A 13,326-nucleotide genomic window follows, 5' to 3' on the forward strand; every position below is an offset into this window, starting at 1 on the left:
GTCTCGGACATGAACTATCAAGAGCTACCGTCCAGGAGCTTAAACAGTGAGCCACAGATTGTGCAGACTAAGGACCGTGTGCGATCAACAAAACAAGTTACAAAAGTTAAATGGGGCAGAAGCAAATCTGACTGCGGTATCACCTGAGATTGAGTGCCCCCAGTCTGTTGATCCGTTGCCTGAGGTGATACAATACAGGGGCAACAGAAAAATAATGCCCAGTTTGCAAAATAATCTTACACAAGAAACTCCACCTTTCTGATTGGGTGTGAAGAAGGAACAAGTTACTTACCTGTAACTGTTGTTCTCCAGCATGGGTCTGGCATGGATTCACATGCTCATGAATATTCCCCGTCGTCAGGCTGGGAATCCTCGGTAAAGAAAAAACCAGTATCAGTTTCGTTTCTGATCTGTCTTTCGTAGTAGTAACCAATCACTGATCTCTGCGTCATGCTGACCACAGCCAATGACTGCCCTCTACCTAAGCCCCGCCTCTGGCAGCCATCTTCAGATTTGGTAGCACGTGAAGTGGCAGTATGACCAAGTGAAGAGCCGCAGAGGGGTAGGCGGGAGGGTTTGCATGTGAATCCATGCCAGACCCATGCTGGAGAACAACAGTTACAGGTAAGTAACTTGTTCCTTCTCCAGCATGGGGTCTGGCATGGATTCACATGCTCATGAATAAAGAATACATAGCAGTACACACATGCACAACCACGGGAGGTGGCAAAGGCTCAACATTAAGCAAATCTTACCTCCTCACCAGGCTCACCTTAGGCGAACAGGTTGCGCAGCACTGCTTGGCCGACCCTGGACTCCTCCCTGGAATCCCGATTGACGCAGTAGAATCTCGTGAAGGTGTGCGTCGACCTCCACGTAGCAGCCCTGCAGATGTCCAGCAAGGGCACACCAGATAGGAACGCCGTGGTAGCTGCGATCGCTCTGGTGGAATGGGCTCTCGGATGGCCAGGCAGCGGTCAGTTTTCCAACCGATGACAGTACATGATACAGCCGGAGAGCCATCTGGAAATGGAAGCCTTCGAGAGAGCCTTCCCCTGATTGACAGGTCCAAAGTTCACAAAGAGTTGTGACGTCTTCCGAAAACACTTTGTGCGGTCCACGTAGAACTTCAGCGCTCTAGCCACATCCAGCGAGTGCAAAGTCCTTTCAGCCGGCGACAAAGGCGACAGGAAGAAAACAGGCAACACCAAGGGTTCGTTGAGGTGGAAGTCCGACGGCACCTTGGGCATGAAGGAGGGGTGCGTCCTGAGCACTACCCTCGTGTCGTGAAAAGTCAAGTACGGGGCCTTGCAGGAAAGGGCCTGGATCTCTCCCACCCGTCGTGCGGAGGTGATGGCCATAAGAAACGCTGTTTTCCACGACAAGAACTTCAACGGAGCCGAGTGCAGAGGCTCGAACGGAGGTCCCATGAGCTTGGTCAGCACCACGTTGAGCTCCCACGCCGGGGCCGGAGCCTTCACCGGCGGGAACAAACTGAACAGTCCCTTCATGAACTCTTTCAACAGACGATGAGACCACAAAGACGTCCTCCCCGTGGTTCTGGTGTATCGGGAGATCGCAGCAAGATGAATCTTGATGGACGCGTGCGCCAGTCCAGCCTTGGCCAGCGTTGGTAGGTACGGCAGTACTTCCGGAGCCGTAATCCGTAGAGGGTTAATCTTCTGTGCGTGGCACCAGACAGAGAACCTCTTCCATTTGTGTCCGTAGCATTTAAGAGTTGAGGACGCCCTGGCCTTTGCAAGAACCTCTCTGCAGTCGGCTGGTATGTCGTATCCTCCAAACTCTAACGCTGCAGGAGCCAGGCCTGCAAGTTCAGCGACTTCGCCTTCCCTGGAGAGAAGATCCGCGTCCACTGGCAGCTTGATTGACGGGGACGCTGACAAGTCCAGAAGGTCCGGGAACCATATCTGCCTCGGCCACGCAGGTGCGACGAGGATCATCCTGCACCGTGACCTCTTGAGCTGGTTGATGAGCCGGATCAGCAATGGCAATGGAGGGAACGCGTATAGAAACAGGCCCTCCCAGGGGAACGAGAAAGCATCGCCCATGCTCCTCGACTGGGGAAACCTGCTGGCGAACCTCCGGCACTTGGAGCTCGTCGCCGTCGCGAACAGATCGATCTGGGGTGTGCCCCACCATCAGAAGAGGCGGTCCACTAGATCCTGTCGTAGTTCCCACTCGTGGCACGAGCGCAGCTCCCTGCTGAGCGAGTCGGCGATGGTGTTTTTTATCCCTGCCAGAATAAAACGGCACCAGAAACATCCCTTGGGCGACGGCCCAATGCCACAGATCCTGCGCCTCCCTGGACAGGGCTGGGGACCTGGTTCCGCCCTGTTCCCTGATGTAGAACATGGTGGTGGTGTTGTCGGTGAAGATCCTCACCACCTTGCCCTTGAGGGACGGAAGGAAGGACCTGAGGGCCCGAAACACTGCACGGAGCTCCAGGACGTTGATATGGAGGGACTTCTCCGTCGGGAGCCAAAGGCCTTTTGCGTGCAGATTTTTAGTGTGCGCTCCCCACCCTTCCAGGGAGGCATCCGTGGTCACTGTCTCCTGGTGGCCGGGGGTCTGGAAGTCCATGCCCGCCGTCAGATGCATGCGGGTGCCCCACCACCGGATCGCTCGTCGGAAATTCTCGTCGAGTGTGATCCTCTCCTCGAAGCTGCCCGTCGTCTGGATCCAGCGCGCGTCCAGGAACTCCTGCAACGGGCGCATCCGGAGGCTGCACAGGTGGATGAGGTCAATGCAAGAAGACATCATTCCGAGGAGGGACTTGATGGAAATTAACCGTTGACAGCCTTCACCTAAACGTGAATTAAATCATTGAACGACTATAATACAATAATACTGTAACTAAAAAACCAGACCACAAAGAATGTTTCAAATGGTGTCAATGGGCACCAGTTCTAGATTATTCATTTGCAATCAAGCTTGCACAAGAGCAGGTCTTAACACATGGTGGAGTCCGTTTTAACCCAACATAAATTACAACATTAAGAAAAGAAGTATAGCAAAAATATACTTACGTCGGGTTAAACAAAATGCATCGCCACGTTTTCACCCCTCTTCCATTTCAATGTCGCTGCCACCCACCTCACCACATTTTTGTATAGGCTCGCAATAGCGGTGCAGGAGCAGTGGGTGCATAAGAAGCGATAATTTAAAGGCTGCCATGATTTGTGCACTTTGGATAACGTTGAATTAGAACTTAATTTGCTGTACTTGACAGAAATAAACCATGGCATCATTTTCGGGGCTTGTAACCTCGAAGCTTCTGTTTAAACTGAGCTTTTAAAAGCATACATGTATCTTTTGTGGAGCAGCAGCTTTAAGCATGTTTCCACGGATGACTGCAGTGCGAAAGCCCCAGCAAACAATGCAATGCAAATGAATTCAAGAAAAGATGCCAGGACATGTTCGATCCTACTGGCAGCTTAAGGCAATGAGATTTGTAAGAATAAGGTTAGAAACGTATTAAGTTGCTTCAGTGTGTGGGACATGTTACTTTGTAATCCCTGTACCAGGAGGGGAAATCACTACTTGGGCAGACATTTCCTACATCAATCATCCCATTTAACCCGCTCGGAAAGCCATATCCTCACACCTGCACTCCGCGAAGACTAAACCGATATTGCTACTACACATGTGGGTGTCCAAAGGAACCTAATCCCAGCCCTACTCTGCATCAGCCGCTTCATTCCCTGATTCAGTGCAATTCGGCAGCCACAAACGTGCTGTGCCAGTTCAGAGCACTCCTCCTACCCCACCATACATACACCTGTAAATGGTCACTAGCAGGCATCTGCATCCAGACGCCAGACTCCAGATGATCAGAAAACTGAGATGTGCAGTGAATGCACTTTCAGAGAAGAATCCAGCGCTGAGAAACCATACCAATGGCAACTGTGCACTATTTGATTTGATTTGGCGTTCATGACGAACTGCAAAAAACGTTAGTGGTAAGGTATTGAAATAGAACGGTCTTCAATTTTTGCACAAACAGATAAAACAGATGTCATGTTCTCAATTGTACGTGATGAAAAGCATAGATAAATAGAAGAGCAGCTTTTAAACTGTACCTGAAATATATCATACTTGCTACCAATCAGCACCAACGGTACAGGAAATGGGTCAATTAACTCACGATCCTGTTAACAACAATAAAGATTGATTATTTGTTTTGATTTAACGTATTTAAATATTAACATGCACTCATTTGTGTTACAATTTACTGCACGTTTCTGACCAAGAGACATTCAATATGTGTGGTGTTAATATAAATATGGAACCAGCCTAAAAGGCTCACTTCAGAACAAACTACAGCCATTCTCCTTTTCAGTTTTCTATCCTGCTTATTTGGAGCACCTCAGAACTCATCAGAGGTTTGTTTTTGGTTTGCTGCCTGCAGGGGTTGGAGTAACCACAGCTGGTGTCCCTTCATTAACAAAACCGCACTGAGAGCGCATAGCGCTCAAGCAGAGTGCTGCTGAGTGCTTCATTCGACAGTTAGACAGTTGCAGCAGTGGCAGCAACTGGGCGTGGAGAGATTCATAGACAGCATTTGTGGCATTCAGTACACTATTTGCTCCTGAGGTAAACTTTTCTTCTTGCTTATTGTGCAGGAGAGAATTCTCAGACACTACCATGCCATATAATCGAGTAGTCCTAAATATCTCTCCAATGACTTTCCCCTAGTTTGGGACCCAACCCTCTTATAGAAGCACAGTGTCTAGAAGCACAAACCAATTCTCATATGCCCCATAAACATAGAGGCACCATCGCAGCCTATTTTGGCCCTACTGTATCCAGTTTCCTAAAGGCTATGTTGGAGATATGTTTGGACTGTTACACTGTTGGATCAAACCGAGAAACTGAATCATATTGAGCAATACTTAGAACAAAATATGACGCTGCATGCACAGGTCTGTGTTCTGCACCATTGTCCCCTCACGCACCAGTACCAAGCCTTAAACCTGCAGCAGATGCTGTCTTAAAGCCTGGAAACGCACAAGAAGACATGGACAAACTGCATATTCCATGTGAGACAGCACATGCTGTAATTGTCTGTATTCCGGCGGATATAAAACCATGAAAGTTTTTCTATGTCTCGCAAACGAAACAAAATCATGAAACTAAAAATGGAATGGGGGAAATGAATAACAAAGCTAAAAATACAAGAAAAAAGAGAATGCTCTGAAATTGAAATTCACGGATATACCACAGTCTTCTAAGGGTTCCTGTCGTAGACCGTCAGGTGGTCTCTTTATTGCCGCTAAATGAGCATTCTTTCTCATATGACACATGTCCTCAAGTACTTGTGGCTAGTGTTAATTTCCAAACTAAGCCGGCTACCATATCTGATCTCCCTGGTTGCACATTTATGGATACAATCATGAACAATACCACCGACATTATTAATGTTTTCTCCCACTTGGAAAATACAAAATAAATGTGATACGATTAGTTATTTCTTTACTAATGCTTCTTATTATGACATTTGAAAACATGACTCTCACATTCAGCAGAAAGCGACCATGCACAACTTTCATTAATGTTGAATATTGAAATGACATCTCATAAAAGTTATAATCAAGGCTCGTTGGAGCTAAATGTTGGCAAGAAACGTATTCTTTCGACTGAATCTAGAATTCGCTGTCCTAATAATTATGTGAGTGTGATCAATTGCAGAAAGAGAGAGCATACAGTGCCTTGCGTCGTCTGAAATATCCAACTGGATGGCTGCGCTAGCTGATACAGTAAATATCCTGGGAAATGCGTTAACACCCACACTTATGACTCCTCAGTCATTTATGACGTGGCTGTTGCCGACAAAAAGACGAGATGAGAAGCTCTATTAGCTTGACAATAAAAGTTTATGCTCTAGATTCCTTGGAGTGCACTTTAATCATCAATAGAATCAAAACACGCAATAAAAACGGGCATTGTGGGCATACATTCTCTTTGAAGAATGTGCAATGGGAATTATTGATTAAAGTCCTTCAACATAAGGATTCCAAGAAGCTCTGGCAATTTGTTAAGACATTTTAGTACCAGAAACCGGATGGCTGAGGTAAATCCTATAACCCTACACACTTGGAGCTTCCACATAAATAGCTTATATCACAGAGAGTAGAATGATAATAACCCTATCTTAAGTCTAGCAATGTATGTGACGGACTGGCCAACACCATATTTAAAAATAAACCAGCCATCGGGCCTTGTTGCTATACAACTTGTTAAGAAAGGTGAGCTGTTGTGGCATTCCTCAGTCTTGGAAAGAATCACTGCTGGTTCAAGTGTATAAAAAGGGAGACAACGCAGACCCTCACACTATCACTTATTAGCGATGTTGGATAGCAGTAGCAAGATGGCTTATAACTCCGCTCCCCCTGGACGAATCCTCACCAAACTTTGCAAAAAAGTATATGGGCCACTCTGAATCTTTTTGCAAAGTTTGGTGATGTTTGGTCCAGGGGAGAAAAGTTACAGGGGGGATCCCAAAATGTCTTTTTTTCCCATAGACTGAATGGGGGAAAAAATTTGCGCACGCCTACAGGCCAAACCGCTGGATGGATTTTCACCAAATTTGCGGCAGGGGCTTGGTCGCGAAAGCGTGCTTTTGTAAATTTGGTGACAATCCGTCCAGTAGTTTCCTTTAAAAAGACCAAAAAGAATGTCTCAAAAAATTAGTGATATCTATGTCTGCTCTGCGGTCACACTTCCCTGTTCGCTCCGCGGACAAGACATCGATTGGCTAATCCATAGCGTCATGTCCGCGGATATGTGACGCTTTCAACGATTGGTTGTGGAACAGCGTGACGTGAGTCCGATTCTTTTGCTGCGCACGCCATCTTTTGTTCGTGTTTTGGTTGTACGCGGACATCACCGGTAATGCATATAAAAGAAGACACCATTGCACCTGTTACACTTAAGAAACACTGTTTCGGAAGGTGAGCGTGTTTTATTGTCACCAAAGTCATACGGTAAACTGAAAGTTGATGCTCAATATACGGAGAACAATTACTGCATCTGTGTTACAATGTATGTAGAATAATATTGCAGTCAGACTGGCGTCCTAGAGTTTGAAATGTGAGGCAGCCACCTGCACTGTTCAGCGGTTCTGGAAGTGTATGGGAGTAGCGGTTCTCATGAATGGATTCTCATTTGTTGTTGTAAAGTGAGAATGTATTTGCATTCTGAGTGAAGGCCACTTGATTTACTTTTATGGTTGCAAGCTCAGTAGGCCCACGCAACCGTCTAAAACCATAAGGGTCAATTGTTTTTTGACCTTGAGCGAAAGGGAAACTTAAGCAACAATGCAGGGAGTTAAAGTTTCCAAAAAAATACCATTTGATAAGGTTATGTTTCAAAAAATGTTTGTAAAGCACATGAAATATCAGTTCACACAGATTCTTTGCTGCAAACACATTGCTGTCTGACTTTATCCAAAACCAATGGAGGCGGTAAATATCATCTAAGTTTAATTTTGACGACTCTACACCGGACCGACTTTAAATCTGTTATTACCAGAACAATAATTTTGACAATATAACTGAAGTATTACTTTTCTGTGCAATTGTCATTTTTTTCCACTTATGAAGAGTGCGGACTCTCCACCTTTGCAGGCTTTGACTAGACATACCCTTCTTCAACGCTAATATTTCTTCTTTAAAATGTCACGTTTGACCCCATCACTTTGTGTGTCAGTTTGCACGTTCTTTTGTTCTTTTTTGAAATCCCGAGATGTAATTTTTTGTTAGTTGACCATTAATTTTGGCTTTGTAACTGAAGGACCATCTTTGTGTGTAGTTGTCATTTTTTTGAAACGTATGGAGAGTGCAGATTCTCAGCGTTTGTAGCCTTTCAATAGATTTACCCATGTTCAACGCTAATATTTCCTTAAAATGTAATGTATGACCACTTCGATTTGTGTATTAGTTTCTACGTTCTTTTTGTCTTTTTTGACATTGTTTGCTGAAGGCTGGGTATTGATACGTACTTTCTCTTATGTTTTTTTCTACTAGCTACAGCCTGCCTCACTGTGCTTGCCATGGATTTCAGATGCCGAGTGATGGCTTCTTTGGACGTCACATGCAACTGATCGTGACCGGCTGCCTGTCCGTCACAATTTTGTGGGATGATCGCCCCAGCCCCCCTTTGTCTATATGCTGAAGTGGCCATTAGGAGTAACATAACCTCTTTTATGGTGGTGTAGGACACATACTTTGTGTATACGAAAAGAACAACGTGTGGCTCACCATTAACATATTCGATGACGCACATAGACACAATGTTACACTTTCATTGAAAATGGGAATAGCCTGATGGTCTTGAACAGTTTCTATTGAAATAAAACTACTTCACAAATTCTAAAATGTTAATGTTTTCTTTTAAAAAACAATGTATTTAAAAATGAAACGTGCTACGTTGTACGCCGCTGTATGTTCATTTTCAGGTTCTGCATCACGGCACGTATTTTTACTTTTTGTAGGCTGCCATGGAAAGCAAAGAGGGGACATGTATGGAACAACCGCCTTCTCTTTCTATGGTGGCCATCTTGGAAAAGGATTATAACAACAAATCCTATTTTTTAGTAGCACACGTTACTGCTTTGCAAATCTAGATTGTTAATTGCAAATCTTATTACGTCTATGTCCTTTACTGCGAAATATAAAGTAAATGCAGTGTATGCCATTTTCTTTTTTTAAATATGTTTACACTGTGAAAGTTGCTCCTTAAAGGAACATTTACTTTGTTTACGGATGGCGGTTTTTTTTGGTAGGAAAGCTAATAAGGAAATTTGCGAACGGAAATGAGGAAAGAGGCCCCAAAAAGTAATACGAGGGGGTAGGTGTACGGCGGAAAATGTTGTGCGATTGGTATTTGTAAGGTACGGGCAGAGTTTCTCATGCCCCTTCATTACAGCAGTGCTGCTGTTTCTTGGGGAGAAGGAATGGCCTTAGCTGATGTCATTTTCAGATAACTAGAACTTTTGCTTAAAGTATGTAATGTGCACTACACTGATAATGGCTGACTACCAATACGTGTTGGAGCTGTCCATGGGAAATGTTGAAGGTCGCCGTTACTATATCAATATGAAATGTATTTCCACACTGTCCACTAGGCATACATCTTATTGTTAAGTGTATACGGATTGTCGGACACGTCACCGTGCTGTACGCCAGCATATGGTCATGTGGCATTCTGCGCAAGGTGTGTAAATAAGTCAGAAGTTACTTTACATTCTGGTTACGTGCCACTACTAAAAACCGATGACCTTTAGCAAAAAAAGTTCTTGAAGGGACGTTATGGTTAAGTTGCACTAATAAAAATCTATGAAATTCAGTAAAAAATCTTGTTAAAAGGACGTTATGGTTAAAGTAAAATCTAAAAACCCTGAAATTCACCGGTTATGGTAAGCTAAGCAACCATAACTTGCGCCACCACCGTGCCCTGCTAAGACTAACACCCAGAACATCAATGATGACATCACAAATATCATTGATGACATCACTGATGACATCACATGTGCATTTACTTTTCATATAAGGGGTCCTGAATGTAATGTTGGCAAAAAAGTATCAGGGATTGTCGGGAGATGTGTAATAAACTACATTCTTCATCACGCAATGTAGTTTTCTAAAGAACATTCCATTGCACTGTTCTTTCTACTACAGGAACCTACTCATACAGAAATGTAGGTATTGGTTGCAGCATACACCACATAGGTGCTTTATTTGTAATTTTCCAAAGTTATATCATAAAACGGTGAATACTTCTGGATTAGACTTTTACGTACTTTGAAACATGTAACAAGTAGCTAATAATGCATTACTTACTACATATTTCTAGCACTACACGCAAAAAATAGACTACAATGCATACAAATATGGGGTTTAAATATAGAGAGTAAAGTAAGCAAACAAGAGGCAGTATCATTAGCAGCTGTGTATAATCTACATAAGTGTATGCATGCACAAAAATGATTGCTGTGTTTCAGGCCTGCTTCTTCCCCTATATATGTACATCATAAGAGGCGATTAAATTCTAAGGAAAGTAGTATAAGAACATGTCAGAATAGCAATATCTATAAATGTAAAACCTTTTGAAACTTAAGTTTCTGACTGGCAGTAAATAAACCCACCCAGCCTAGATATGGTAGTGAACAAAAAGAAGGGGCTAGACATGTGATGTCATCAGTGATGTCATCAATGATATTTGTGATGTCATCATTGATGTCCTGGGTGTTAGTCTTAGCAGGGCACAGTGGTGGCGCGAATTATGGTTGCTTAGTTTACCATAACTGACGAATTTCAGGGGTTTTTATATTTTACTTGTAACCATAACGTCCTTTTAACCACGTTTTTTTACTGAATTTCATAGGTTTTTATTAGTGCAACTTAACCATAACGTCCCTTTAACAAAGTTTTTTTTTACTGATATATATATATATATATAGTCTTTATTGATGTCAAAGTGTCGTTTGACACTATTAATTGAGAACAGCTCTGGAATAAATTAAATACACTGGGCATTCCTACACCCCTGCTTTATTTAATCCAGCAACACTGTATTTGAGACCATTGTAAGTATACGCTCAAACCTGCTGGGAGAATTTTCAGACAAGATCAAGATTAATCATGGGCTAAAACAAGGTTTTATTCTGGTCCATGTACTTTTTAACATTAATGTAGCAGATTTACCAGAGTTTCTTCAAGCATCACACAATCATCCCTGTACGGTAGATGGCGAGAAAATATATTTCTTAGGATAAACGTGGTGTGGCACTTGTCGACCAGACACACATTTGTCTAAGACACCCAATGTAAGCCTTAATTGAATATGCCAACTATAAGGGAATCAACATTAATGTTGATAAAAGCAAAGTCCTGATATTTGGTGGGAGGTAGCATATTAGATCCACCCCAAAATCCTGGGTGTTAGGTTGCTCCACTATTTGCAAAATAAAAAAATAAAAAACGTAGGTGTTCTGACCACCAATAACCGTGAACAACATAGAATCCAAACGTATGTCACTACTAAATCAATGGCGAGACTGTCTTTTCTCAAGAGTTTTACTAAACATTCTGCAGGTTTCTCTTTGAAGGTGTAAGGAAAGTTTATTTAACCAATATGATACGAGCTGTCATCTATGGGCTTGAAACGTATTTTAAATTCACAATTGCCTGGAAAAATGTAATTGAAGGAAAAACATGGAAAACTATTTTAGGACTCCTTCGTGTGCGCCCATTGAAGTGACTCTCTTAGAGCTAGGTTTAACATCTCTTGAAACTGAAGTGAATATTAGATGTAGTTTTATTTACCTTATTTACCTTAGAATGAGGTTAACTATAACTGACACTTATGGATTACATGGGCAATATGATACGCAATAATAGGCTTAAATCCTTGACTATCTTTATGGATCGATGCACTGAATTCCACAAAACATTAGACTGTGTTCCCAGTTGGTCCTATGATTATCACACTCATGCGTGAAATCCAAGGCAAAGCCTGTATTTGGAATTGCAACAGGAATTTTCACCATTTAGAAGCAAGAAAACATTATAGCAAAAATGTTAATTCCCTGACTTATCTATTTCCGGTTCCTTACACTCAACTGTTTCCACATGATAAAAGATGCACATTTCTAATGTTTTGAGATTATTCTCCTTCCCTCCCTCAACGTCACAGGGGCTAGGAACAATTTACCTAAACCCCAGAGAATATTTTCAGGGGCTGTAGTGGAGTTCAGTATTGGAAACAACGCAACACTTGTTTACTCAATGTCTGCAGATGATGCCGATTCACCTGAAATGTTTGCACACATTTGTTTGTAACTTGGTTAATGCAAATTCAAATCATCTGACAGATCCTTTTAATTAACAAATGCTCCTCATATAATGTGGAACACTATTATTAACAAATTAACTTAAGAAACGTGTTTAGGTTTTGTTACTTTGTTGCATTGATATCTATCAGAATGAACTACTATTATGGCATTATTTCAATGTTCATATAATTAGTGACGCGGTGTAACGTTTTATATTTAACTAAATCAAATTAATTTCAAAAAATAAGTATTTTCCTTCACTAAATATGTGACAAATAGTTTATATATTATGTTTTTCCTGGTTATAGAAAAATACTCTGCTTAAAACAGTTTAAAACAAGAAAATGTGACCATCATCTTACAAACAAAATAAACAGAATCCATTTCCATTGCTTTTCAAATGTTCACAATGTTACTGGTAAATAGTGTTTAAAGCTGGTTAGATAGCTCTACTGTAGGAGGGCAGAACCAGGAAACTTGGTAGTCCTATAAACTTGAGTGGGGTCGATCACCAGCTAAATTCTACTTACTCTGTTATCCAAGATCAATAAAAAGATTAAACATCACATTTGGCAAAGACTGTTCCTACCTAACGTTCTTAGAAGTATACAACAACACATGATGCTCCACATAAATTATTGACAATAAAGCAACCAAACACCATAAAGCAACAGCAACACATTTTCCCCACAATTCTATATGAAAACGGCACTGAAAATTAAAAAGCTCCTATACTTCTCTTTGTTGAGACACTTATGGACATACGGGTACCATCTATAAAAGGCATCGGTGAGTTGAGAGGACGTGAGATGAGAATACAAGTTGGAGGGAGATGGAATTCTGAAAGGACTTAAAAATCACCCTACTAATACAATAAATACGTTTTTCCAAAGCTACTTTAGCTAAAAACATACATATCAGAAAGGATACATATTCTCTTAATTAGTGAATCTATCAAGATAAACTATAAACGGCAGAGATACATTAGGTAGTCCTGCAATGTATAAAGCTGTTATTGATCAATTTGAAAAAGTTTATGTACGGCAGCAAGATTATTGTTAATAAATGTTAGCATTTATGAAGGCTAGGGATAGAGAACCCAGGGAAAAAGAACATTTTGTACTTGGGACAACTGTGGATACTACATATGAAGACAAATTTGTCATAAGGAGGGAGAGGACAAAAGAGAGGGATTAGGGTATTGCTGAAAGAGTGAATGATATTAACATAAATGCAACACCACGCAGAGCACAATGCGAGACAAAAAAATGCAATTAAGGAAATCAAATTATACTATATAGCAAACATCGCGAAAATAGTAATACTTTAGTATTTTGTAATTCTGTTAGGAAAATTTGTCAAATATTGAGTCAGAATTAGAGCTTGATCAGTAATTAAAATAGACCACCGAGTTTCAAGTTTTATTAATAGATTATGAGATTTAGGAATACATTTTCGGGCATACTTATGTC

The 13,326-nt window shown here is 41.8% G+C and overlaps 1 protein-coding gene across 1 annotated transcript in view; it reads right to left on the minus strand.

Moving 5' to 3' along the window:
- The window catches only part of DYNC2LI1 (dynein cytoplasmic 2 light intermediate chain 1), an 809,324-nt gene that overhangs the window by 417,236 nt on the left and 378,762 nt on the right, over positions 1–13,326 (minus strand). The window contains exon 7 of the mRNA XM_069608461.1: positions 4,101–4,169. Within this exon, the coding sequence (XP_069464562.1) occupies positions 4,101–4,169 (69 nt within the window). The remainder of the gene's footprint in view (positions 1–4,100; positions 4,170–13,326) is intronic.

The sequence above is a fragment of the Ambystoma mexicanum genome, chromosome 4q (assembly GCF_040938575.1).
Source record: "Ambystoma mexicanum isolate Mex_15411 chromosome 4q, UKY_AmexF1_1, whole genome shotgun sequence".
Taxonomy (NCBI): Eukaryota; Metazoa; Chordata; class Amphibia; order Caudata; family Ambystomatidae; genus Ambystoma; species Ambystoma mexicanum.